At 43.9% G+C, this 27793-nt stretch overlaps 1 protein-coding gene across 2 annotated transcripts in view; it reads left to right on the plus strand.

Moving 5' to 3' along the window:
- Window positions 1–27793, plus strand: part of WLS (Wnt ligand secretion mediator) — a 157579-nt gene that overhangs the window by 66419 nt on the left and 63367 nt on the right. For both annotated transcript variants that reach the window (XM_006167150.3, XM_006167149.2), the window contains exon 3: window positions 23590–23714. In XM_006167150.3, the coding sequence (XP_006167212.1) occupies window positions 23590–23714 (125 nt within the window). The remainder of the gene's footprint in view (window positions 1–23589; window positions 23715–27793) is intronic.

The following is a 27793-nucleotide window of genomic DNA, read 5'->3' on the forward strand; positions in this document are numbered from 1 at the left end:
CTCCAATCCAGAAACAGAATAGGGCTCCTATAAAACCTTTCCAAGAGTTTTAGTTAATGGTTATAGTTTGATATATCCAGTCCCTCACTGTTCCTTCCAATCATCCACTGACTTACCCAGTCAATTTTACCTTAGGAAGTAGATGGTATTAGGTTGGAATTTGTCTTAATATTCATCCATGGTGATGAATAATTTGCAGAAATTGTTAGTAAACATCATCCGTCTTATTGTAGACTTTGAGCACTGCAGAAACATTAGAAGGCTGCTAGTCTAATCTTCAACCAGGCTGGCTGTGGGTAGAATTCAAGGACTAATGAGTCCTCTGATATTCTATGTAACATTTTGGTCATATTTGTTTATTTATATTTTTGAGTAAGGTTTGTATCTTTTGTCAAGTATCCAAATATCAAGTTTGCAAAAGTGTGCTTGATCCAACATAAAAGATTAGTTCTTTAATTCACCTGATGAAGAAGCTTTTAACTCAGCAGTTCTGGCCTGCTATGGCCTGGCCACTTGGAGCTAGAGGAAGATGTCCTTACAGCAGCAGTGTGAGAGGTGGGTAGTACTCAGCAATGAGGGTACTGCCATATAATGGGTCAGTGCATGGTCTTCCAGACAGTTGCCTCTAATTTTTTTGGACCGCAAGTTGTGCTGGTCTTTTTAAAAGGGTACATTTTCAGTTTCTTAAAATTCCCCAATCTTGGGACCAACAGATGACATAATGGTTATGTCTTTGGACTCCCATGTAGTCGACCACAGTTTGAGTCCTAGACCTGGCAACTTAAACGCTGATCTCTGATGTCTGCCTGGCTTGTGTGTGTGTGTGTGTGTGTGTGTGTGTGTGAGTGTGTGTGGCCAAAATCCCAAAAGGAGAATGCAGGAGAAGGGATTGCAGCGTGGCCATCCCCCCTGGGGGTGGTGGTGATTTGTCACTTTCTGTCTCTCTGTCTTTCCAGCAAGCACCCATGCCCTATAGCAAAAACCACTTCAAAAAGAAAAAAGAAAAAAGAAAAAAAATTCCCAATCTGTAGTACAGGGAATGTCACGCAGTCTAGAATCTAGAGGAGGCGGTAGGCTGGCCCTGTTTATAGTGCCACAGCTGCAGATCACCCACGGGTCTCATTTCCTGCTCTGAGTTTAGAATATAAATGAGGAGATTCTCTTTGCATCCATAGTGAGCATATCCTGGTTACTAAAATAAAAGTCGAGTGACATCATTGAGAAATGCAAAGAGCAGAGCAGCAGCAGGTTTCATGATGGACAACGTCCTCAATATATATAGAAGGTGTTTTTACCTCCTCCTCTAACTTAGGGTCTTGCCAGTATTTAAATGCCAGCTAGTTGTAGCTACTGTGAGTTTCTTTCTGTGGGGAAATCACAGCTTTATTTTAGCTACCTTAAAAACAAACAAACAAAAAAAGAAGTCACTTTATTTTCTGGATTATAATTTTCAGAAGAAAGTTTCGTGGAAGTAGACAGAATCATACTTGTAAAAGTAGCAGGGGACTCTACATAGGAAAACACCATGCTCTCCGACATTTACCTACCGTCTACTCACTGATGCTACAAAAAGTTCCAGTTCCTCTTTGGCTTTAGTACGTTACCAGTATTATTAGTAGGAAAGGTAAAAGACGTTCTGATTTTTAAATTGTTCCTCTAGGTTGTTTCCTAAAGTAATTGTCCAGTAAATCTATAGTTCCTGCTTTACCCACTATTTATATAAGACTACAAATAGGAAGGGAAGACCAGGTCTGACCTAACAAACGAGATGATACCTTTATTAAAGGTAAGGTTTGAGAGAAGATTGCAAATGAAAGCATTTAATATCTAAAAAAAAAAAAAAAAAAAGCCATCACATGGGACATTTACCTACCGTCTACTCACTGATGCTACAAAAAGTTCCAGTTCCTCTTTGGCTTTAGTACGTTACCAGTATTATTAGTAGGAAAGGTAAAAGACGTTCTGATTTTTAAATTGTTCCTCTAGGTTGTTTCCTAAAGTAATTGTCCAGTAAATCTATAGTTCCTGCTTTACCCACTATTTATATAAGACTACAAATAGGAAGGGAAGACCAGGTCTGACCTAACAAACGAGATGATACCTTTATTAAAGGTAAGGTTTGAGAGAAGATTGCAAAAATGTACGTATATAATATCAAAAAAAAAAAAAAAAAAGCCATCACATGGAAAAGGGTTTTGTGAGTTGGAGTTGTTCAGCAATGGAAAGGTCTCTGTAAGTAATGAGCAGGCTGTAACTAGCAGGGGTTAAGCAGAAGGTAGTTGATGGAGATCGTTATGATGAGAATGATAGCTTGCACTGGGAGGTACTTTGTTTACATAGTACTTTTATACCAGAGATGCTGGTGGTTATCTTTGCTGTCAGTCATTTACTTGGGCCCCTGACACTTTTATTGCAGAATGTGCCAACTCCCCTTCCCCAGACCGTTCTACCTCCCCAACTGGTGGGCTGCTGGCCACATAATCAGTCCCCCAGTTGCAGCTGATCACATGAGGAAGGGGCTCTTTACCTAAGGGGGAATCAATCAGACGCTCTCTTGTGAGAAATTGAGATTTAATAATCTAGGCCCACATCATTGGTACTGAAATTGGAATGTCCCCAAGCACCTGGGAAACTATCATTCACCACACGCACAGAAAAGCAGAGAAAGTTGGCTGGCAGAGTAGGAAAACCAGATGCGAAGAGGAGAGGGAAGATGAAGCACTATGTGGTGTAATTATGGTAGACTGTAACAGATGACTGTATTTCCGACAGCTTTCTATTCCTGGTTTCAGTCCCTCAAGCTTGTCAGCACTTTCTACCCTTGACTTTCCTGAGATGCTTCTGTATCCTTATAGCGAACTTCTGCTTAAGTGAATGTGGGTGAAGACAACTTTATTTTTATTTCATCTGATCATCCTAACCATTTTTTCCAGCAGGATGAAGAAATGAGAATGAGAGGTTAAATGATTTGTCCATGGTTTTTCAGCTGGGAAATAGAGCAGGTGTCAATGTGTGGTGTTAGGACTCCAGTGCCTTGATCCCACCATGAGTCTGTTTATAGTGTCATGGAGTGGCTTCCTGTTCTCAGTGGAAAATTATACCAGGTGACCCCCTAAGGTTTCATCTACTCTTAATCCTTAGAGAAGATGAAAGATGCCAAGAGTCCGTGACTCACTTAAGATTCTTTGGTTTTATAATAATCCCATAAATAGCCCTTCAATTTTATAAATGGGTGATTTCAGAGACTCAAGTGTGAACCGTTTCAAAAGAAACTGCTCAGTCAGTATAGACACTCCTTCGTTAGTGGATAAGCTAGTGTTGAAATGTATGCATTTTCTTGAACTTTATTTTGTTACACGTTACCTTGTGTTCATTTCTAGTCCTTGGGTAGGCAGACAGGGTTGGTGTGCTGGAAGAGTATTTTTAGTCTGACATTAAAAAATGTACCATAGACACCAGCACAGGAAACAGTTTAGGTGAGTCAGTGTATAAATAACCTCAAAGAGCTTTCATGATGGGATGGAAGATCTCTTAATGTAACAGTCTAGCTTCTGAGGCCACTTCCCAACTTTACTCATTCATTTAGGAGTCCTTTATTGGGCTTTCCTATTGCTTTGCTCAGGATTTAAAAAAAAAAAAAATGCATAAATTCTTACCCTTTAGAATGTAGTTTCAAAAAAAGTCATTGCCCTTCTGTGTTTAGTTCTCACTCTCCTGAAAGACTAAATTCTTTAACGATGAGGACTGTGTTCCTCTCTGTGTCCTCATACTTAGCATAGTCCCAGGCATAGCAAATATCAAAATAATTAGTGAAGAGCTTACACTTCAGTTCAGGGAGAAAGAAACAAAAATGTCACCCATGTGTTCTGTGCTTTAAGTGCCCAAAGTGTTCCATGAACCAAGAAAGGGAAATGATTAACTAACTCACTGAAAAGGTCATTTTTTAATTGAGTCTTGAAGGGTGGAGTTTCAAAAGAGATATTGGAATCTGTGCTCATCTATTACGTGAGGGTGAGAAAATAGTTCAAGGGTAGCTTTATTTTGTTCTGGGAAGTGAAAGAGCTTGGAGAGACAACTAAAACACTGGGTGTTAAGTACTTTCAAGTCAAAGTGTTTGGACCGAATCCCAAACCTGCCATTTACAAATTATGTGACCCTTGGCCAATAGTTTTTTTTTTTAAAAAAACTTTCTTGTTGTTTATCTTTCTCATCTGTAAAATAGAGAGACTAACAGTACTCCCTTAGTAGGATTGCTTTAAGAAGTAAAATAGTATAATGTATGTGAAGCTTGTACATAGTAAGTCAATGCTCAATAAAAGTAAATAATTTTTATTCTTGGATTTCAGTAGAAAGGAGAAGGAAGATGAGTTCTGGTGAGATCACAGAAGCCCAGAAACAGGTGGCAGGACCGTATGCAGAAACGAGAGCTCAGATGTATGCGGGCTCTAGGGCTTCATTATTTCAGGACAGTGGTTGTTAAGTTTAGGTCAAGGACTTTAACCTTGGGAGAAAATGTGACTAGGCCCTATTCACACATTTACTATTTATATTTCAACCTGAGCTCGGAAGCTTATCCATGGATGCAGAGGGGTAGGAGTCCTAAGATAAGAGCTCCAAATTTGTAGTATAGGTAGGTCCCTTGGGTATCAAATTGCATGTTGATTGGCACTTAAACACTTGGAGAACACCCTAAAATAGATGTGGGAAATTTTCAGCATCCTTAGGAGAATGTGCCCACGGGGCATGATTTAATTATATTTGACTGTAAACATATTAACATGTAAATTATGAAGTTTTGAATAATAATTTGAGATGGGAAAAACAGTGTACAGGAGACAACTTCTTGGAACGGAAAAGTGCTTGGGGAAGAAGGGGATAGGAGTTGGCCATGGGAACATTTTCTGGGTAAAAATTAGAACTAAAGCCAAGGCGTTCAAATAGAGGGAAGAAGCATTTATTATGCGTCTCTGGTGTACCCTCATCATTTGATGTTCGAAGTGGACTTGTGACTGTTCTCTTCAGTGCCATTACTGGAAGACAAGTTTTAAAGCTCTACAAACTGGGACCAGCAGATGGCATAATAGTTAAATCACTGGACTCCCACGTAGTCGACCACAGTTTGAGTCTCAGACCCGGTGGCTTAAAACTCACACTAGGTACTGGGGGCCAGCGGTGGCTAAGGGTGCTGGACTCCCACATGGCCGACCACAGTTCATGGCCAGACCTGGTGGCTTGCTTTCTCACTCTCCCTCTCTCTCACTCTGTCCCGCTCTGGTCAAATCTAAATTAATAAAGTTAAATAAAATAATTCTTTGGAAACATACAAACAAACTCATGCCAGGTGCATGTGCATGCATGCCCAAGATTCTGAGGAGAATGGAGAAGGAATTGTGGCATGGCCATCTCCCCCGGGGGTGATTTCTTACTTTCTGTCTCTCTGGTGAGCGCCCGTATCCTATAGCAAAAATCTCTTTTAAAACAGAAAGAAAGAAAGAGAGAGAGAGAGAGAGAGAGAGAAAGAAAGAGAAGGAAAGAAGGAAATCTCTGCAAACTGAAATGATGAAAGTCCAGTAACTTCTTCAACATCCCCCGTTTTGTAGATGAGAAAAGTCAGGAGTAAGACTCTCCTGTTTCTACCATAAAATGCTGTGTGAAATGACAGCACACAAAGGACAGTAAGCCCGTGTGTTGGGCTGTAGAAGGATATCCATATTCGAGAGAAAAGACAAACTCCTGGAAGGCAATGGGGCCCCATTGCTGAGTTGCCTTGATGACCCAGACTAAGAAATTTGGAGTTGGATCCTTAAGAAAAAGAACTGAAAATCAGATATCTTGTGCTGAAATATAATGCAGAATTCGGGATTTGAGACTTGTAGCTTGCCCTTTGAATTATACAGCAACTGGAAAATGCATTTCTTTTTTTTTTTTTTTTCCCCCATCTGGACTTCTCACTTGGTGATATTCCCGACGGGAGGGCATCTGTGAACTTTTTAATGGGAGAAGTCGTAAAGCTGGGTTAGGGCTGTGTTCGCACAGGGCCGGCTTTGGAGGCAGGTAAAATCTGACTCCCTTTTGCTTTTCAGCTACAGACACAGCCATCGCTGCCACCACCAGCTGAGTGACTCGGAATCTAGAGGTTGCCAGTAATTGTGGGTTTAAGTCACAGAGGGAAAAGATAAGAGGAGAGCCAGGCTGGTTTTTCCACAATTAAATGTTGCCTCTCGGGCTTCTCTGTTGGCAGGAATCCAAAAGGTCAGGACCCACCAGCCATATTATTTTTCTCCCTGGCTGCCTGCTCTCGTTTGTATCTCCTCCTCATTCATGGGAATGAAGAAGAGGTGGGTTGGAAATACAAAGCTTGTTCTAGCCGACTTGTTCCTTTACGAACTTGTCAGAAACAAAGCTTTCCCATGACACAGACGGGACCCCTTCTAGGAGCTGGCTTACCTGCGAGCATGCCCTGTCTCCTTCTCTTCACTTTCTGCCAGCAGCACAGATCTATTTGGGGTATGGGGCGCCATTTTGAAAAACCTACTTTTCTCCTTGTATAATCATGGTAATGTTTTTTTTCTTAAGTACTGCCATGTACTCTGGTATTTGGTATTTTTGTATTTATCAATGCTGTTAAAAAATATTTATTTATTTTTATTATCATTATTCTTTAATTTGATCAGAGAGAGAGACAGAAAGAGAGAGACAGAGAGAGAATGAAAGTGAGAAAGCAAGCCACCGGGTCTGAGACTCAAACTGTGTTTGGCCATGAGGAAGTTCAGCACCTTAACTACCATGCCACCTACAGACCCCTAGTATTTGTTAAATTTTTTTAAAAATTATCTTTATTTATGACAGAGTATGTGCATGAGAGAGAGGAGACAGAGATGTACCCTCCTTAGGGTCTGTCACACCACAGTTTCCTTCTTCCAGTCCTCCAGCCCACTGGACCTTGGACACTTGCATGTATGCCTGGTGTGTTTCAGGCTGCCTGGACCAGGGATTTGAACCACAGCTGCCATGTGGATTCAGCTTGCTTGAGCAGTGTATTACCACTGTGCCACAGAAGCAGCCCTGTGTGTTACCCGTTTAACTTTCATATTAGTCAAAATAAAGTTTTTGTTTTATTTTCACTATAGGGTGTGTGCCCTCACCAGAGAGAGACAGACAAAGGGAAACAGAGAGAGGGAAAGTGAGGAATCTTTCGCCAGGGGAGATGGCCATATCACAGTCCCTTCTCCTCCATTTGCCTCTTGGGATTTTGGGTACCACGCACATGCATCTGGCATGTTTGTCAAGCCACCAGGCTCAGGATTCAAACTGTGAAGTCATTCATGTGGGATCCAGTGCCTTAACCACCATGCTACTTGCTGGTTCCAAAATCAAGCTTTTATCCTTTGTCACTCTTAACTCCATCCTAAGTGTCTTGAGGACAGAAATGGTTTTTCTAGTTCTTTTTTTTTTTTTTTTTTTCCCACAATGCCTTAAATGTAAAAGACATTCACACAGGGGCTAGCAGGTGGCATGGTGGTTAAAGCACTGGATTCCCACATGGCTGACTGTAGTTCAAGTCCTGGCCCTAGCAGCTGGAAAATCACACCAGGCGCATATGCCTACGTGCTCAGAAACCTAAGAGGAGAATGGAGGAGAACAAATTATGGAGTGTCCATCCTCCTTGAGTGGGAGGATGGGGGGATGATTTCTCCCTTTTCCTCTCTGTCTCTCTCCAGCAAGCACAGTGCCCTATGGCAAAAAAACAAACAAACAAACAAACAAACAAAAAACTAGCTGAAAGTGTTTTAGATGTCTACATTCACAGACTAGTAGAACAAGAAGGGACTTCAGTAATCATATGCATGAACTTCAGTATTTAATGAAAGAATACTGCATGTGAAGTGACTCACTCAAATTGTACAACTAGATGGTGGCCTTTCTAGAGCAAGAAGCAGGTCTCCTAACTCTGCTAACTCCTAATTAACTACATAAAGGGAATGTCCTTGAGCGGTGGAGTCCAGCCAACCCAAGTTCGTCTTTGGCTTCCCTTTCACACTTACAACATGGCCAAGGGCCTCAGTTCCCTCCTTTTCAGATCGCCAGTGATAGTTTATCTGGCTGGTATCTGCACAGGTAAAAATGTCTGCGTGTAATAAGTAGTCAAAAATGTGAGCTCCTCTTAAGAGCCATTGTTTTATTTATTTATTTAATATATTGCATTTCTAAGACCCCGGCATCAGAAAAAGATGGCTGATATTGAGAAGAACGTACTAGGGAGAGCTGGTTACTAGGACCCTTACATGGTGATTCAGCTTAGAATGGCCTAGAAATAGGACCAGCAGATGGCGTAATGGCTACGATGCTGGACTCCCATGTATTCAACCGTGGTTCGCGTCCCAGACCCGGTGGCTTAAACTCACATTGGGCACATGTGCATGTATGCCCAAGATCCTGAGAGGAGAACAGAGGAGAAGGGATTGTGGTGTGGCCATCTCCCCTAAGGGTGATTTCTTGCTTTCTGTCTATCTCTCTATCTCTCTGTCTTTCTGGTGAGTACATGTACCCTATAGCAAAACCTCTTCCAAAAAAAAAAAAAAAAAAAGAATGAACTAGAACTAGAAATTGGTCCTGCCCAGAAGAAATAAGGCTCATGGTACAATGCCTTCGCCTTTATCCTGAAACTCCTTACCATGAGGGGAATTCAGAAGGCTTATAGAGAAATAGAATTGAAGTACATGTTTATTTTGGTGCAAAAAAAATCTTGAAATTTATGCATAGCTTTTTTTTTTTTTAACAATACGCATTTCTCACAGACTTGTTGAAGATCTCATATGAAGGAGTTTGACTTGACGTGTTCAGTAGTTAGTAACAGCACCCAGCACACTCACACTGACCAGGAGGCCAGAGATGAGGAGTTGTGGAGGAGGTGAATAGGCCACAAGGCCCAACTTGGTTTGGATGTGGTGTGAACTTAGTCAGAAGCCCTTGGTGAGAGAAGAGGTGCCCTGGGGCCTCAGGAGAGGTACCCAGGAGGATGCTGCCCCAGGCATCATGGTCAAGGGCAGGTTTCTAGAGAGATACATCAAGAGATTGTCAGAGGCCAAGGGTCCTAACATGACCTCAAAGGGAAGAGAAATTCTTTCAGGGAGAAGACTGAAGGAGGTGGCTGATTGGGAGTAACAGGGAAAACAGCTTAACACTCCTGCTGGTGGGGTGCTTCTTTTATTGTAGGAAGAGTCCTTTCCTGGGCTCACCCAAGGGTCATGGTTTTCCATTATGTCTCTCTTTCACACAGACACACATGCCTTCTCTGCTCTCTTTGAAGAGTTAGGAATCTGCCCTGCTCCTGGAAGCGGGGGTGGGAGCCGCATATTGTCCCATTGGTACCCAGAGTTCAACTTCAGGAATGTCCTGGCTGATTGATCAAGGGAAGGACCTTATCTGCAAATAGAACCCCAAATTCTGAGTGCAGGAATTCACCACATAAGCCCAATGAAACAAATACTCTATGTGAATACCACTGGCCTGTGGCCAGCGATAACACAGCTGTTGAAACAGCTTAGTCACCAGGGCGATGGAGGTAGTGCGTGGAGGGAATGCAGGGTGCAGTGATCTGACATTTAACTGGCTGGCAGCCGCCTGAGAGCCGGCGCAGATCTGTGGGAGCGCTCCATAGAGAATCTGCTTCCCATCCATAAGCATTCTCTTCTTTCTTCGAGGCCCAACCATAATCCCCTCCCTGGGCAAGGCAGACTGAGAAAGAAGACGGAAGCATTTTAGGAGGGAGGCGAGGGAAAGAAATGGTTTGATTTTTAGACACCTGGCCTCTCCCCCTTCGTGATTTGTGCTTATTTCCTGGGTAACTCTTTTAATGCCCCGAGGCTAGCCAGAATATAATTTAGATGGTGAAGGGATGAAGAAGGTGCTCATTTGTTCATTTGTCTTATCTAGAGAACCGTACTGACTCTTCTTAGCTTGTGGGTAGGAAGAAGTTAGGAGGGAACATTCTGGGCCTTCTGCCTGAACTTGCTCAGATCCCTGCAGCAGCTCCGTCTGCCAGAGCTTTTGTCTGAAGGTTCTGGGCAGATCTGGGCAAAATACTTAGCTTGTTTCATCAGGATTTTGGGAGCTCTAATACACCGCCATGGAGTGACCCGTTCCTCTTTCAGCTCTTTGAAGAACTGACCTTTGTGTTTTCTCTTTATCCTGGGCTCCTCTGCACTGTTTGTTTTGGAAGTTGTTATGTTAAATTAGCCATCCCTTCCCCTTTCCTGGTTACTATGTGCAAATGCTGCTGTCCTTCTTGAACTCAGCCACCATCTATTTTTAGATTCAGTGTGAATGAAGTTATCTAACTGCATTCAGAGAGAGAGATGCTGAGAGAAGGAGGCAGGTAGATTTCACAGCCATCCAATCAGCTCTCTAGCAGCTTGTGCTGGGGAGAAAGCAGAGAAACCCAGGGCGTTTTCCCCTCTTGGCTGGCAGGTTTGTTTTCTCCCCTTCCTGTTGACAATGGTCAAATAGAAAAGGGCTGTTGCCACAGTTGCTTCCCGAGTGTCTTCACACTGGCCAGCCTGGGTGCTCTGAGCTCTCTAGCTTTGTTAAGAAAGAGCATTTCATCCTTGAGTTCCAATTGCTTAGATAACAAATTCTTTCAAAGATAGCATTCGGGTGATATTTTCTACAAGATGAGGTGTAAGCACAGGGGACCTTGGTTTCCTCTAGATGATAGCTCTGATCTCCCCACATGCCCTGACTCCCCGGCTGGCTTTCACACAGCTGCCAGAATCTCCTTGCTTAAACATCTGAGCCAGATGCTGCAGCATGCAGTGTGAGAAGTGCCGCTCTTGTCACCAGACCCTTCCTGCTCTCGTCCTTCCCATTCTCTACGCGCCCTCTGGCATCCCCTGCCAGAGGGAGCTTTCTCTGCCCAGGCGCTGCTAGGTATGTTGTGCTACCTTGACTTTTCATACACACGGCTCTGCTTGTAATTCCTCCCTGCCTCGTGGCCTCGTGCCCTCTCATCCTGCGATCCACAGGTAAACAGCACGTCTTCTGGGAGAGATGGTCCAGAAGCTCACGCGTCCCGTGCTGTGTCCCTTGACCCCCTACTCAGCACTCTTGATTGCTTTGTGCCAACCTCCCTTTACAGGAACTTCTAATTCACTTCAAACGTTTGTGGGAAAATGGAATTAAAATATGAGTTTATTTACATATGAAAACCATTTGGCATCCATGTAGTACGCATTCCCCACAAACTTTTTGTAGCCCCCTCGTACTTATGTTTCTGTCTGCCTTCCCCACTTTTTTGTGAACAATTTGAGGGCAGCGACTTTGCCTGGTATGTCTTTTTATCCCCGCTTTTGTACAAGGAAACAAGTAGGTGCTTAAAAAAAAATGGCTAGTGGAAGCAAAGATGCAGGGAGGTGGACGATCGCCCAGCATTAGGGGTTTCAGGTGATTAAGGTTCTGGACACTCCCACCTGGCCGACCAGGGTTCAAGTCCTGAATCTGGTGGCTTGCTTTCTCACTTCCTTTCTCTCTCACTCTCACCCTCTGTCTCTCTCTGGTCAAAGAGATAAATGAATGAATAAATAAATAAATAAAATAAATAATTATATATATATAAAAAAGAAGTTTTCTGATGCATTTGGTGGCAACGTGCATGGCTGTGGCATCTTGGTTCCTAACGGGCTTCCTTTCCAGCCCTGTAGTTATCAGAGGCATGGCCCAGGGCTTGCTGTACCCAAAGGAGAGCTGCATAGTTTTTGTTCTTTGGACTCTCTTGTCGGAATTTCCAACTGTTCTTTTTTTGTTCTCTCTCTCTCTCTCTCTCTCTCTCTCTCTCTCTCTCTCTCTCTCTCTCTCTCTCTCTCTCTCTCTCTCTCTCTCTCTCTCTCTCTCTCTCTCTCTATATATATATATATATATTTTTTTTTTTTTAAGAGAGATTTTTGCTATAGGTTGTGTGAACTCGCAGGAAAGACAGAGAGACAGAAAGTGAGAAATCATCCCCTAGGGGAATGGCCATTCAGCAATCTCCTCCTCCTTCTCCAGTCTCCTCCTGGGATTTTGGGCATGCATGCCTTTGTGCCCAGCGCAAGAGTTTTAAGTTGCTGGTCTGGGGCTTTAACTGTGGTTGACTACCTGGGAGCCCAGCAATGTAGCAATTACGCCATCTGCTGGATTCTCAGTTGTTCTCTTATTTCTATAGATTGGAGGGACATGATACAGACCTCAGAGGCCCACACTTTTACCATGTTGCTTAATCCTCAAACCCTAGAACAACATCTGGTCTGAGAGCTTGCTGGTTTCTGGTCCCCAGAGTTACCTCGTGCCTTCTCCTTTTTCTGAGTGGCCCTCTCAGGTAGAACACTAGTAGAACACTAGTATAACCCCGTACAGAAAGGAGAGGGGCAAAGGGGACTCCCTGAGAATCACTTACCTCAACATCCCCCTTCTACCTGGTCCTAGGGAACAAGTATATTATTCCTTAGTGGAATCAGGGACTTGTAGACCAAATGTGAGGAAGATCTGTGCGTGCGTGTGAGTGTATGTGTGTATCTGTGTGTGTGTGTGCGCACATGCATGTATGTGTGGTGGAAGGAGGATTGGGGCAGGGAAGCAGGCAGCAGGGACCGGTCTGGTAGAGAAGTGGTGGAATAACAGGAAATTTGGGGCTGTAAGACTGAGAAAGAAGGATGACATTTATTAATTTGGTAAATATTTAGGAAATAGCTCTTGTATAAAGACCTGGATAATCTCGCTGCAAACAAGACTGATACAGTCCCTGGCTTTCAGGAATCTCTAGTCTAATGAGAAAATGGGTAGAAAAAGAGAGAAATACAGATGATTTATCATTTTTTGACCTTACGGTGGTGCAAACGTATTTATACGCATTCAGTAGAAACCATATACCAAATTTTGCATTTTATCTTTCCTCTTGCTGGTGACATGTGGTACCATACTCTCTTCCAAGGCTGGGTAATGGCAGCCAAGTCTTGTTTTCCACTTAAGAACAATATTTAGTGAATGACATGAGATATTCAGGAGTTTCTTTTTTATTTAACTTTTGTTGTTGTTGTTGTTGTCTTTGTTTTTGTGTTTTGTTTTGCTTTGTTTTATTCTTGCTACAAGGCATGTGCACATACCAGGCAGAAAGAGAAAGGGAAAGGGAAAAATCATTCCCCAGGGAGGATTGCCCCAAGGCAATCCCTTTTCCTCCATTCTCCTCCCAGAACTTTGGGTACACATGCACACATGCCCAGCGTGATTTTCAAGCTGCTGGATTCAGGACTCGAACCGCACTTGACCATGTTCAGCACCATAACCACCATACCACCTGCTAGCCCCTCGACACTTTATTTTAAAATAGGTTTTGTGTTAGGTGACTTTGCCCAACTATAGGCTCATGTGTTTACCTACTTTAAGATGGGCTAGGCTAGGCTATGAGGATCAGTAGGTTAGCTGTAAATGCATTTCGACTTTCGGTATTTTTAACTTAAGATGGATTTATCAGAATGTAACCCAACTAATGACTTGAGGAGCACCTGCAGTGGGTGTACTGGGATAGGATGAATGTCCAGTACTGGGCGAGCAGGGTGCTGTGGGAGCTAGAAGAAGGTATTATTGAGTTTTGGCGAGTAAGGAAAGGCAGGAGTGAATTGGGGTAAAATTCTTAAGATGAGTGAGTCTGGTAAGGAGTGGGGGTGCTGGATACCACCTGAAGCCCTTTTGTAATTCACTCTCTCAAGGAGACACCTTTAAATTTCAGTGTCCCAGTGGGGGCCATGAGTACAGCAAGTGTGAGTAACCTTTTGTAGCAGCCTTGAAATAGCAGCCAGTATTTGCTGAGTGTTGACTGTATGCCAGGCCTGTCCTGAGTGCTTGGCACACGTTACCTCATTTACTCCTTGGGGCCATCAGAACGGGCATTACGTATAAGTAGGGGAGTTCGGCAACTTGCCCAGTGCGACACAGGCTCTGTGTGACCATGGTGGGCTGGGATCTCTGGCTGTTCCAGAGCTGAGCTCTTACCATCTTCCAGAGCTGGAGGAGAGGTAGGCTGGTGTAGAGGTGGGAAGACTAGGAAAGGCTCGTTAACCCTGAGATATTAAACAGGACCCAGCTCATAGCCTATTAGGCCTTTTAAAGTTTCCACTTTAGATGGAGAACAATATGGGAGCAATATTATAGAAATCATCTCTCTGACTACAGAGTGCATAGTGGACAGGGGTGGGGCAGGTGTTTCTGTCATCGAGGCCAGTAATGATGGCAGTCTGAACAGTGGGAGCAGTAGTGAGGGGAGGTGGGATGAATCTGAAAGCAGAGAATTGACCAAATTTGGTGGTTGGGCTTTATGAGCCATGGAAGAGGAGACATCAGTGGGATGTCCCAGTACGCAGAGGGAGACAGAGGAGGGAAATCAGGACTGGGGAGAGTGGCTCCCATCCAAGGAGCAGCTGACATTCCACAGGGTGAGGGTGTAGAGCCACTCCGCAACCTAGTTGAACACTGAGAGATGGAGCTATTCCATTTTCTGTGGGGGTTTTGTTTGGTTGTTTGTTTTTAAAGACAAGGTCTCAGGACCAGCAGTTGGCATAATGACTGTGTCGCTGGACTCCCATGTAGTCGACCACGGCTCAAGTCCTAGACCCGGTGGCTTAAATACACGCTGGGTGCGTGTGCATGTGTGCCCAGGATCCCAAGAGGAAAATGGAGGGGAAGGGATTGCAGTGTGTCCATCCCCCCCTGGGGAGCGATTTCTCTCTGTCTCTTTCTGTCTTTCTGGAGAGTGCACGCGCCCTATAGCAAAAACCTCTCCAAAAAAAAAAAGACAAGGTCTCACTGTCTCTGTCCTCCTGCCTTAGCCTACCAGCTAGAAGTACAGGAAACACCACCAACACCACCATGCCCAACTAAATTTTAGACGGGGTCTCACTGTGTGGCCTAAGCCAGTATCAAGGTCATAATCTTCCTGCCTCAGTCTTCCAAGTCATTGTGGTGACAGGTACCATTGGGCCCGGCCTGTAGGTTAGACTGAGAATCAAACCTAAGCCTCCCGAGTGGTCCTAGCTTGCAGAGAATAGTGTTTTAGGAGCATGGCCCATGAATAGATTGGTCTCAGTTGTTTTTCTAATTGTATAGCCTTTAAGCTGTCACACGCTTGGCCACAGTGGGAATAAGCAGAGGTTTTCTAACTGAGATACCCCTTTGCAAAGGACCTGATTAAGCAATATTGTCCCTTGCCCTAGCCATGTTTCATAGACAGATACCTGACTTCAAGTAAGAGATACAGAGTCTTCAGGAAGTTCATGGAAAATGCGTATTATGAAAAAAACTACATGAATTAAAAAAATGTTTTTGACCAAAATAAACTAGTACTTTAATATTATTTCCACAAACTTGTGAAGTCTCTTGTACTACATCAGGGTACATTAATGAATTGTTTTGACATTGCTTAACAGTATATCTTCTTGCACGTGGGAAATCATTCTCCTCAATGCAAATACCTGCCATGATGGGGAAAGACAGGAGCGGTAACGTGAAGTAAACTGTTAAGCCGGCTTGTGAAATAATTGTACTCATTCATTTTTATAGCCACTACTCCCAGGCCTGTAGGGCATCTTAAGAAAACAGCTTAGGGCCGAATTTATAATTAGCTGAGTCCATTTTTGCCAGACCTAACCATGGGGATAGGACAGAGTTGGTTTTGTTATTTCCTTAATTGAAAGCATCAAAATACAAGCCAGGTCAGAGGGTTTTTGATTGGGGAAGGAACGCTGGCATAAATAACCCCAGATTATATGTCTGCCGGAGGCTGGGAGGAGGCCGGTCTGTGCAGCCTTTTTCTAAGGTTACCCAAACAAACTCCGGTGACCGGCAGCTCCCTGTGTAATGTGGGAATGAATGCACATCAGCTTTTTGAAATCTCTTTAATATTTTTCTCCTAGAGCCAGGATCCAGGAAAATCAGGTTTTCTCTAGCAACCTAAAAGCTTTTGACAACCATGAGATAATTTTTTACTTCCTGTAATGAAACGTGCCTTCCCCTTTGCCTTCTTCTAGTTAATTGGCCAGCAGTATATAACTATCCTGGCACTCACTGGGTGGAAAGGGGACTTGTATTTACAATGCCTGTTTTGTGCCAAGTGGTCAGCAGCCTTAGGAGGTGGGTCACGCTGCTTCTGTCCTGCAAAGGTGGAGACAGAACCTTATTTACGGTTACTCAGTCACAGAGACATAAACACAGAACTCAACACCAGGCCTGGCCTCCGAACTTGTCCTGTTTGTACTACCCTGGCTTGAAGATACCCATTTCACATATGAGAGGGGCGTGTGGTGTAAGTGAGAAGCATTCTCAGTACTTCCTCAAGGAAGCCACGACTTTCCTTTTATCACTTCATACCCTTACCCCAGGGGCCATTCATTTGTTTAAAATTAAGTTTATTTATTTCATGAGACAGATTCAAGAACTCTCTCTCTCTCTTTAAAAAATTATTTATTGGGAACCAGCAGTTAGCGTAATGGCTATGTCGCTGGATTCCCACGTAGTCGACCGCAGTTCGCGTCCCGGACCCGGTGGCTTAAAACTCACGCCGGGCACGTGTGCGTGCGTGCCCAAGATCCCGAGAGGAGAATGGAGGAGAAGGGATTGCGGCATGACCATCCCCCCTGGGGGGGTGATTTCTCGCTTTCTATCTCTATGTCTCTCTCTGTCTGTCTGGCGAGCACACGCGCCCTATAGCGAAAACCTCTCAAAAAATTATTTATTTAACTGATTAATTAATTTTAATTTTATCAGAAAAAAACAGAGAGAGAGAGAGAGAGAGAGAAAATGAGAACGCAAGCCACCAGATCCGGGTCTCTAACCGTGGTTGGGAGTCCAGCACCCTTAACCACCATGCCACCTGCTGGCCCCAATTCAAGATCTCTTAACAGGGTCTTTCAACATCACAGTATTCCTCTCAGCCTCCCAGAATCACAGGTGTACACGGGCACACCAGACATGTTCAGGTTGACCTGGGCTTCCCATGAAGCTCCTTTGGCACTTTACAGCCTACACCATGGTGCTGGCCTCCAGGAGCACTTCTTACCTTAGCAGGTGCCTTAGATTTATTGGGGATGTGCAACTTCTTTCTTAACTATTTATTCCCCCGCTTCACCACCCCAAGCTGTGGCTTATATAAAGGATTTTCTCTGCTCTCTGACTTTCCACTTGCCCTCAGGAAAACTGATTGGCAAATACTTTATTTCAGGCAGGGCAGGGCAGTATAACTAGTATGAAGATAAAGACTTCTGGATGATGAAATGAGTCTATCCATCCCCACAGGAAAGGCATGGATCTTTCCATTCTGTAATGCTAGTCTGGAATTTGGGTCAGCCCTAGTAGAACCCTGGAGCTCAGGTTTCCTCATGTCAGTACCGCCCTCATAACAGGACGGAAATAGTGTAACCACAGTGTCTTCCTGCATCTCCCTTCCCAGTATTCTCAGTGAGTTTTCCATCCCACTAAAAACTGTCTCTAAAGCCATTTGAGAAATAGGAAGCTTGTCCAACCCATTGGACCTCTATTCCAAGGCTGCTGGTCTGGGTAGGTGTGGACGCCATGGCTTTAAGTCTGTGATGGCTCTCGCTGACCCCTTACTCCTTTACCTCCTGGAACTGGGGTAAGCAGTGTCCTTGTTTGGTAGAGAAGGCTCTCCAAGTGCCAAATGTAGTCTGGCCTTCCTGTTGATCTCTAGGGGAGTTCGAGGTGGAATTTCTCCACCTTCATGTTCTCTGGAGTGGGGAAGTATTGCTCACACGATATTCTAGCAGTCATGAAACTGGTGCTTCATTACATGCAACGTAGTCATTAAAGCTGAACTTTATTTCCGAGTGCAATAGAGGCAGGAAAGAAAATGAATCGGGAGGCCCGCAGCACAGGTTGCCATCTTTCATTCCATTTCTTTGCAGTTTCTAAGTTTTGTGCTCCAGATTTGTTATGATCTCCTCCAGTCTCAGCTGGCCTGGATCATGGGTTCGTGCACACCTGGTGTGCTGAAGGAGGTCTGGAACTCGAACCTGGTGTGCTGAAGGAGGTCCTGGAACTCGAACCCAGAACCTTTCCCACCTGAATTCAGTTGTGTTAGCACTATACCACCACCTGGCCTGATGAGTCGTATTCTGACAGAGAAGGAATCTGAGCATTTGTCCAGGGTGAGGTGGCGAAGTTCAGTGAAGGAAGAAGAGGGGCCCTAGAAGTGGCTCTTCTTTATCCCTGTGCTTTCTATTTTTTTTAAAGGTTTTTGCCATAGGGTACAAGCCCTCACCAGAGAGAGTCAGTGAGAAGGAAAGTGAGAAATCACCCCCTGGGGGGAGAGGGATGACCATGCCACAGTCTTCCATTCTCCTCTTGGGACTTTGGGCACACATGCACATGCACCTGGCATGAGTTTCAAGCCACTGGATCAAGAACTCAAACCACAGCTGGTCATGTGGGAGTTCAGTGCCTTAACCGCTATATGCTACCTGCTTTCCATTTTTTAATGAATCTCATGAACGAAGAAAAAGTACTATAAGACTGTAGGCCACGAAGCTTTAGAAACTTGAGTCTAGTGTTTCTAGGGGTTGGGTCTTCTGAGTTTTTACTTCTCCACCACATAAATAGGAACGATAATACCTTTGTCTTGTGTTACACTAGAAGTAGGTAGATGTGGGGATTAGACAAACAGGCTATGCAATTTTTTAAGTTTGTTATAATTTTTTTTTATGAGAGAGAGAGGCAGAGAGAGAGACTCTCAACAGGGTCCTCATGCCACAATCCATATCCAGTCCCAGCCCCCCAGATCTCAGGCAGGCGCATGCCCTGGGCATGCTTAGGGAGGTCCCTGGGCATAAATTCAGCACCTTGCCCTATGGGTTCCACTTGTACTACCACTGTGCCATCACCTGGCCTCACGCTGTAAGTTTAGTGAGCAATAAGGGAAAACTTTAGAAAGAACGTCACTGGGAACCAGCAGTTAGCGTAATGGCTATGTCACTGGACTCCCACGTAGTCGACCGCAGTTCGCGTCCCTGACCCCGTGGCTTAAAACTCACACCGGGCGCATGTGCGTGCGTGCCCAAGATCCTGAGAGGAGAATGGAGGAGAAGGGATTGTGGCGTGACCATCCCTCCTGGGGGGTGATTTCTTGCTTTCTGTCTCTATGTCTCTCTCTCTCTGTCTGTCTGGTGAGCGCACGTGCCCTATAGCGAAAAACTTCTCAAAAAAAAAAAAAAAAGATAATTGGTAGAAAGAACGTCACTGAATGGTAAAATGGAAAGAATGGCAGTGTGGTGGCCAGTCTGAAGAGATTTAGTGTCTATTCCACAGAGTGACTCAGAAGTTGGCTGCCCTGTGCAAAGGTTTTGTTTTGTCTTACCTTGATTTTTCATGAATTAGTTATGATATTTAAACATGAGAAGATATGGGCAGAACCACAGTATGAATACTGGTGTTCCCCCAACTGCCGGCTAGGTGCGCTCCCTTTGGGTTGTATTTTGCTTTGAAGGTCATTTTTATGCTGTGTTGGTTTCAACAGTTCCGCCCCTCAAGCTCAGATTAGAGAATTCCAGACATTATTATGAGCTGAGCTTGCAGCTTGCCAAAGACACTGCCTGTTCACTCCTGCAGAAAGTTGTGAAATGTGTTCGGTTGAGTAGCTTTTACACAAGATACGCTTGATTCATTGTACTGTTTTCTGCCAGAAAAGGTAGTCAAGGATAATGGGGCTGTCCCAGCTCTGTTTCCTAGCCATGTATTTCTGGCACTTTATACAACCACAACTTCATAGGATGGGCGTGAGGGCCCAAAGTGGGAACATTAGCACCGAGGATACCAAGTAAAGCAGTCTTCCTGTTAAAGGCTAAAAGCATGTTTGTATTTTGTGACTGGTTTGAGGGACTTCTTTTATCCCAAGATAACTAGTTTTCTTTAAGCAGGACAAAAAAGATTGTCTTTTAAAACAATTTCAGAAGCATCATGGTCCTCATGTTACCAACAATAATATGATTTTCTGCAAGTTTCCTAATAGTCGAGGGCCTTAGTTTACTCATTCATCAAAAAGAAATAAGCACATCTATTTTGCAGCATTGCTGGGAAAGTTCAGTGAGGTTATTTAAATGAAAGCACAGAAGTCACAGGGCTTAGTTTAGAGTAATTCTACATTCAAATAATGTTTAAAATTTTGTTTTTAATCAGCATATTTTAAAACAGTGTTTCCTTTGAGGATCCCTAGTAGGTAGGTTGGAATAATCGTTGGAGCTGGGACCTACCTGGTATTCTCTCTCTGCCTGAGGTACACCTGCTCCGATCCTGCTGCTCCTAACATTTGTGGGGCTCAGCGAAGGCATACCTACCACAGCCTAAGTATTTTAAAGTGATACATCAGATCAACATCTGTTAAGCCAAATAATCTCTATCCTCTGATAATGGCAAATTTACCTTCATAAGGGGCTGGAAGTTTAGTTTTGAATTTAGGACTCTTGGGCTCTGGAAATTGGTACCAAAATGTGATGGCTAGGAAGTGTGGGACCTTAAACAGCTCTTCTTCCTGCCCATTGCTCCATCCCATACCAGATGGGGGGGGGGGCTTGCATGCTTGCACGTGAATACCTCAATTTCCAAGTTCAAGTTCTATTTATGTGTTTTTAAATTTTGCTACAGAGTGCATGATCTCACCAGAGAGAGAGAGAGCAGAAAGCTAGGTAGCAGGGGAGGGAGAAAGCACCTCCCTTCCCTCAGTGGAGATACGGTCACACCACTTCCCTTCTTCATTTCTCCATTCTGTTGGGATTTGAGGCACACACACACAATCCTGGTGTGTCTCTCAAACCACTGGAACTGGGATTTGAACCATGCTGTTTGCCATGTGGGATCAGGCTTCTTAGGCCAGCTCATCAAGCTCTTTCTCTTTCTCCTTTTTTTTCTGTTTTGTTAGATGACATATACACTCCCTGGAGAGAGAGAGAGATAGCATCCCCACAGAGGATGGTCATACTGCAATCCCTTCTCCTCCATCTCTCCTTTTGGAATTTTTGAGCATGCACACACATGCCCCCTGCGTGTTTTTCAAGCTGCCAGTTCTGGCATTTGAACTCCAGTGTTGGCCATGAAGGCTCCATCTGGCTTCACTACTATGTCACCAGCTGGCTTTATCAAGCTCTCTTTATACCTCCTTACAAACTGCAGACTTTTGACCACTTGTGACCTCCCAGGCTGCACAAGTAGGTGTTAGTCTTTCCGGAGGTTGAGCAGATTGGGGGAAGAGGCCACACTAGTCTTGGAAGTAGGGCTGAGTCTTCTAGAGTTCCAAGTTCTTAGAGCCTGGTCTAGAAGTGGAAGGGAGGAGTGAGCAGGCTCTAGATGTGCACATTCCCTTCACTTAAGGTCTTATCCTCTGAGGAGGGGAATGGGTGAAGAGGGCCAAATAGAGTGGGACCCATTAAAAACATAAGGCCCCGATAGAGAGCGCCTCCTGCCATATCTGAAGCCAGTACTGCTCTGAACCCTAGGGCTCCAAGGAGCACGTAGTGTGAACTGCTGCCTGCAATCAGTGTGAAAAAAACTTCTACAGCTTTTCAGGTTTGCATCCTTGTCTCCAGTGCTTCCCCAAGTGTCCCAATCCCTAATCCTCGTGATAGCAGTGAAAAGGAGACTCCATAGTGTCAGATATTTGACTCACAGATAGCAGCTCTGACTAGTCCTTTCTACTGACTGCTGAGGCTGCTAAGTAGGGGGAATGGTATCTAGTCTAGTCCCTAGCCAAGCAGTCTACACTCTCTGAACACTGCCTCTGCAAGTTGGGGCTTACTCAGTTTCTTTTACACTCTTGCTGTACCCCATGTTCAGCCCTGGTTTTCTGCATTACTTGGGTCCTTGAGTCCAGAGTGTCCCCAAGATTGTGTAGATATGGGAAGTTGTAGGAGAACTGAGTATCCGACCCTTCATCCTACCTGGAGTCCCTGGTGCTTCAAATTCTGAGCAACATGGAGTTCTGTTGGATACTTCGACTTACTTTTCTAGAACATTCCCTCTGTAGGAACTTAGGCAGTGACTGTAATAAACTCTCCTTTATTTGTTTTTGTTTATTTGTATTCATCTGTTAAAAAAAATTGAAATCTCTTGTCTGTTTATATCTACATTCCCCCCCCACCCCCCAGTGATTTAATATCCTTTATTCTCTTTTCTATCTTTTTTGGTGGAATTTCAGGAGGGAGAAGAGGAAAGCAGTGGCCAGTTCACCATGTATAGCTGAGGATTTCCATAGAAACAATAGAAGAGGGGATGCTGAAGTCTACTGAGGGCTTCGCCTATATCAGAATGGCTTCACATCCCTTCTTGAGTTATTTCTTCCTCTTCTTGGATTTCCTCTGAGAACCAGGAAGTACCACAGTGTCAAGCCACAGGAGACCAACAGACAAAGAAGTCCTAGTTTTCCAGATGGCTGTAATACTTATCTGCTCCCCTCGTGACTTGTATGTGGTCAGGATCAACAAACATTTATTAAACACTTACTGTATACCAAGCAGCATGAAGTGCTTTTACTCTCTTGACCTATTTTAACCTTTATAGCAACCTAAAAAGGTGGGTAGTACTTAAAAGACAGCAAATTTAGGGACCTGGATATTGAGACTTACTCAAGGCTGAATATCCAGAGACTAGAATTGAGGCCAGTTTCATAACCCCAGCAGTAGCTCTTTCTCTAATCATTTTGGAAATATAATTTGTTTTTCTTTCTTAAGATTCTTTTCTTTTTGAACTTGTTCAGCTTGTCAGACAAATGGATAGATGCAACTTTTATTAATCTAATCTCTTTAAGGAGTTCTGTGGTGAGTTAAACCCATTCATGGTTCTTACTGAGAGGGAAATATGTGTGAATATTTATTTGTCCAGTTATGAGCTCATTATTATATTTGTATCTGTGTGTAAGTCTTTAACTTTGGAAAGAAAAAAAAAAAACCTATGCTGTTCACATTAACTTTATCCACAATTTGAAGAAGGGGTTTTGAGTTTTAGGAGAGGAGCAGATCCTTTATTTGAAAGCTTCTTGGAGGTAATTTAAAGAAGGATGCTTTCAGAGTGCATTCAGAGGAAACTAACAAAGAGACTTTTGTTATTCTCTTTTTAGAGTTGGAAGACTTAGTTATGTTTATTCATAGAGGAGAGAAAACAGGCAGATGAGATACGGTTTTCAAGTACCTGAAGTACATTTTGTAGAAGAAGGAAGGACCTCACCTTTATGTAGCTTCTATGGGCAGACTTAGGACCAGCAGTGCAAATTACAGGAGGATAAGTTCTGACCATGAGTTAGAATCTTACCATTCGAGTTGCCTCAGAGAAAGTGAGGCCCCCATCCCTGGAGGAGTTGACATAGAAGCCAGAGTAGTTAAGGGAAGGGATCCAACATCCAAATGAAGATTTTCATCCTATGACTTAAGTGTTTTAGGTTCAGAGTTTGATAGGAATTAATTTATCTCTTTTATCTTGTCAGTTTCCCTGGCAGAGCCTGTAAGAATTTCAGTCTGTTTCCCAAGTATCCTCCCAAAGCCATTTCTGAACAGTGTGTTCTTTCTCTTGCAGAAGAAAATGCAGAAGTGTCTATGGATGTTTCCCTGGCTTACCGTGATGATATGTTTTCAGAATGGACTGAAATGGCCCACGAGAGAGTGCCACGAAAACTCAAATGCATCTTCACATCCCCCAAGGTAGGATGCCTAGATGCCTAAGTTGATGGAGTGTTTATTTAGTTCCCAGGCATGTGGAAGGATTTGCTCACATTTCACAGATGTGTCTTGATATTTTCTTAGTATGTATAACTCGTAAAGGTTGGTCATTATTTCTTTGTTTCAATGGAGAGAAGGGAAATATAGATAGTTCATGTCCTTTAACAGGAGAAAAGAACAGAAGAAGGAATGTCTGATTAAAATGATTTAGTAATTTGTTCTAGTCTGATTGGCTGCTCATAAACTGTGATTTATGAAAACAGATGTTTATTCCGTTCACAGACTGAAGGTCCAAGGTCCAGGGCCCTTCTTCGGTGGGGTTCTTCTGGCCATATCACAACATGGCAGCAAGCGAGAGGGCATGGTCTGCATTCCATTCAGGCTCCTGCCTGCCTCAATTCTTCTCCTTATACACAAACCAGGACTCAATCATGGGGCCCCCACACTAACCACCCAATCACTGATCTCTTCCCAAAGGCCTTACCTTTTCAGCACAAAAATTAGATCAAGTTTTTCCCCTTTTAATCCCATTATAGTCTAACCTCAACACATGTGTTTGGGGGGACATATTCAAACTATAGAGCGTTTCTCTGAAATACCTCCATAAAACAACTCTTCCTTCTTTGGAAATAGCTGAAAATATTTGAAGAATGTTGCTAAGTTGTCTTGAGGGCTGAAAATCTGTTCATGTTGCATCAGTACTTGTTTCTGTTTCTCAGTTTCTCAGGCTTCTGTGGGTTGCCAAAGTTGATGTGCATGTCTAAAGACTGACACTCCCAGGGCACACCACAGACAGATAAAGGACCTGAAGGAGGAAAGCTAGTTGCATTTGAGACCTCCTGTCATCTTACCCATCTTTAGGATGCTCCCTTCTCCCTGGGAAACTCATTGAGCCACCCATGGGAGGGAGGTTACTATCCTGCATCAAGAGTAGAAGATGTTTTCTTGTGGTCACAGGCTTTAGAGTTTTCATAAATGAAAATAAAGGATTGACTCAATGATTCCAGAGGATGGTGGGATTGGATGGCAGAAGGACTAAATCAGAATTAGCCGGGAGCCTTCTCAAATGGCAAGTGCTGCCTTCACACACGCCTACTTGAGATCCTGCTCCTTCCACCTCCACTGACTGCTGAGAGTCTCTGTGAAGGCAAGAGGGAGCATTGTTATTGCTACTCCTGGTGACTCATATTCCTCAGGGGTATTGGCATGGAGCATCACTAGCTAGGTGATTTCGAATGTCCACTGAGGGGCAGAGATGTTCCCGATTTCTTTGTGTAAAGTGCATGTGAGGCCCAACTCTCCACTGAAAAAACATTGCTGATTATGGCTTTCCTCGTTTACTATCCTTCAGATCAGTAGCTCCTGAAGGAATTGGACAGTTTTGTAATACCCGTTCTGTTGAGAAGTTCAGTTCCTCTTCTCTCCTAGCATGGGCTATCCCTAACTGTGTTTTGGCCTCTAACTGTAAAGTTAGGGCTTCCTGTGAAAAAGTATGAATGTCAGGTTGAGGACTTTGGAGTACCATGCCCCAGCTTTATTCATCTTATCCTACAGAGCAGATAGTCTCACAGTATTAACCTCTGTTAAAACTGTAGACTTGACAACACGTACTTGACTTCAATTCGGTGCTGGGTTACTTACTGACTGTGTGATCTCAGTAAACTCAGTACTCCATCTCAGCTCCAGGTTTTCTTCTTCACAATGGGATCATAATATCTACCTGGAAGTCTTTGAATGGACGAGATGAGATAATAAATATAAGCAGGGTGACCTTACAAGTTTATTTGAGACATGTTTGAGAGTAAAAGGGGATGTTAGCCAAGTAGGCCATCAGGACAAAACATGCGAACTGAGACTCTTGTGGGCAAACCGTGCAATGTCCACAGAAGCACCTGTTGCCAGTGCCTGGCACTCGGTAATACTAAGTCCTCTCCCCAAGATTTCCTAGCCCAGACTTACATGAAGTACGGGCTGAGAGCTTGTAGAAAATGTAGATTCTCAGGTCACACCCAAAACCTGAAGCAAAATCTCAGGGGGATAAATCTGTGATTTCGCCGGCTTTCAGTTCATTATTTCAAGCTAGAGGAAGGTAGTGATCCAGTCCTCTAGATTCGGCTGAGTACCAGATATAGGGCTCTCCATTGACAAAACCATCTGGAATTGTCTTAGGTGAGTCCTAGGGGACAATCTAGATAGGTAAAAGTGAATGGCAGAGAGACACTGGAGAAAGCAGGAGAGAGGAGCAGCTAATATTTTCAGATCTTTGTATGCAATGGATGAAATGAATTAGAACCTTTGTAGCTGTAACTGCAAGTGGATTGCATCTTTCAGAGGAGAGACAGGTTGAATAAGGTGGAGGGCTTTCGGATATGGAATTTCATCATCAGAAAAGGGGAAAAAAAATGTTCTCTCACCTTACTTCTACACTTGGAGGGCACGGGAGAAGCAGAGCGGGGGGGAGGGGTGTTTGCCTGCAACTGCTTGTTAATGACAGTTGCTTAATTATCTTTAGAATGTGTTGATCCCTTTCAAGAAAGATATTAAACCTTGAAAGGTGAGAAGGAAATGAATCATCAAATCTGTGCTTTTGATTGCAGTGAAATTCAGTCTTGAGTCTGAAGATTAAATGAGAAATTGCTTTAAAGCTTTTTAGTCCCTGGTGGATTGCAAAGTTAAAAAAAAAAGTCAAGTTGCCACCTGCTGTAATTTGTCCTAATTAGACAGTCTCATGCCGGAGTTGGGGGGAGGACTGAATGGGTTGAGGGAGAGGAAGGAGAGAAAGAGAGAGGACTGTTTCTTCTTAAGTGCCCTAAATACTGGCAGAGGCAGAACTTCATTGCATACATAAAAGTCCCTGAAAGAATACAGTAAATTTGTCTCTGAGACAGGGAGGCCAGGCCAGGATCCCAGATTTTTGTGTGTGTTGAACATTTGTTGAACTTAGTTTCACAGGTGGTAGAATTATCCTCTCTGTAGACACAGAGAAGTATGAGACATCCAGGGACCTAGTGCAGGGAATTAGAAGTGAAGCCAGAGGGACCAGCAGTTGGTGTAATGGCTATGTCTCTGGACTCCCATGTAGTCGACAGCAGTTCGAGTCCTGGACCCGGTGGCTTAAAACTCATGCTGGGCGCATGTGCGTGTGTGCCCAAGATCCCAAGAGGAGAACAGAGGAGAAAGGACTGCAATGTGGCCATCCCCCCTGGGGGGTGATTGCTCACTTTCTGTCTCTCCATCTCTCTGTCTCCGTCTTTCTGGCAAGTACATGCACCCTATAGCAAAAACCTCACCAAAAGAAAAGAAAAAGAAAAAAGAAATGAACCCAGAGATTATTTTATTTAACTTTCTTGCTTCACGTAGGAGGAAAGTGAAGCTAAATGAGGTGAGATGACCCAGCAAGGCATAAGGTGAGGATGAGCATGCAAGCTTCCTGGGCAGGAGCTCAGGATGCTCCTCATCACCGTACATACCTGACTTTGGGCATGTCTGAGGTGAAGCCCTTCCTGTCTTCCCTCTGCACTTGAGTGTCCTCTTCCCCCTTGGTCCTGGAGGCAGCAATATGGCGCAGCTGGACTTAAAAGACTCACGTCTTTGTTCCAGTTCTGCTACTGCTTTGGGAACCATAAGCAAGATACACATCATATAGTATTAACCTAAATGTGTTCTGTTCCCATCCCTCTCAAATTCTTCCATAGCTTAAATAAGACCCTGATGGAAACATATCAGAAACCATCCTCTTGATGTTACCACAGAAGGTAGTCAGCCTCCTCAGTGCAACTTAAATGAGAATCTGTGATGTATTTTTAGTAATTCCTGCAGGGCCTTCATTCTAGCACTAATTTATAAGGATAATAAGAAAAGAGGGGAGGAGGCCAATAAGTGGCATGGTGGTTAAGACTACTGGATCCCACCTGGTCAGCTGCGTGGTTTGAGTACCAGCCCCAGCAGTTGGAAAACATGCTGGGTGCATGTGTGTGTGTGCCCAAAATCCTGAGGGGACAATGGAGGAGAAGAGATTGAAATGTTGTCATCTCCCCAGAAGTGTGCTTCTTCATTTTCCT

This window comes from Tupaia chinensis, unplaced genomic scaffold, assembly GCF_000334495.1.
Source record: "Tupaia chinensis unplaced genomic scaffold, TupChi_1.0 Scaffold144529_1, whole genome shotgun sequence".
Lineage (NCBI taxonomy): Eukaryota > Metazoa > Chordata > Mammalia > Scandentia > Tupaiidae > Tupaia > Tupaia belangeri.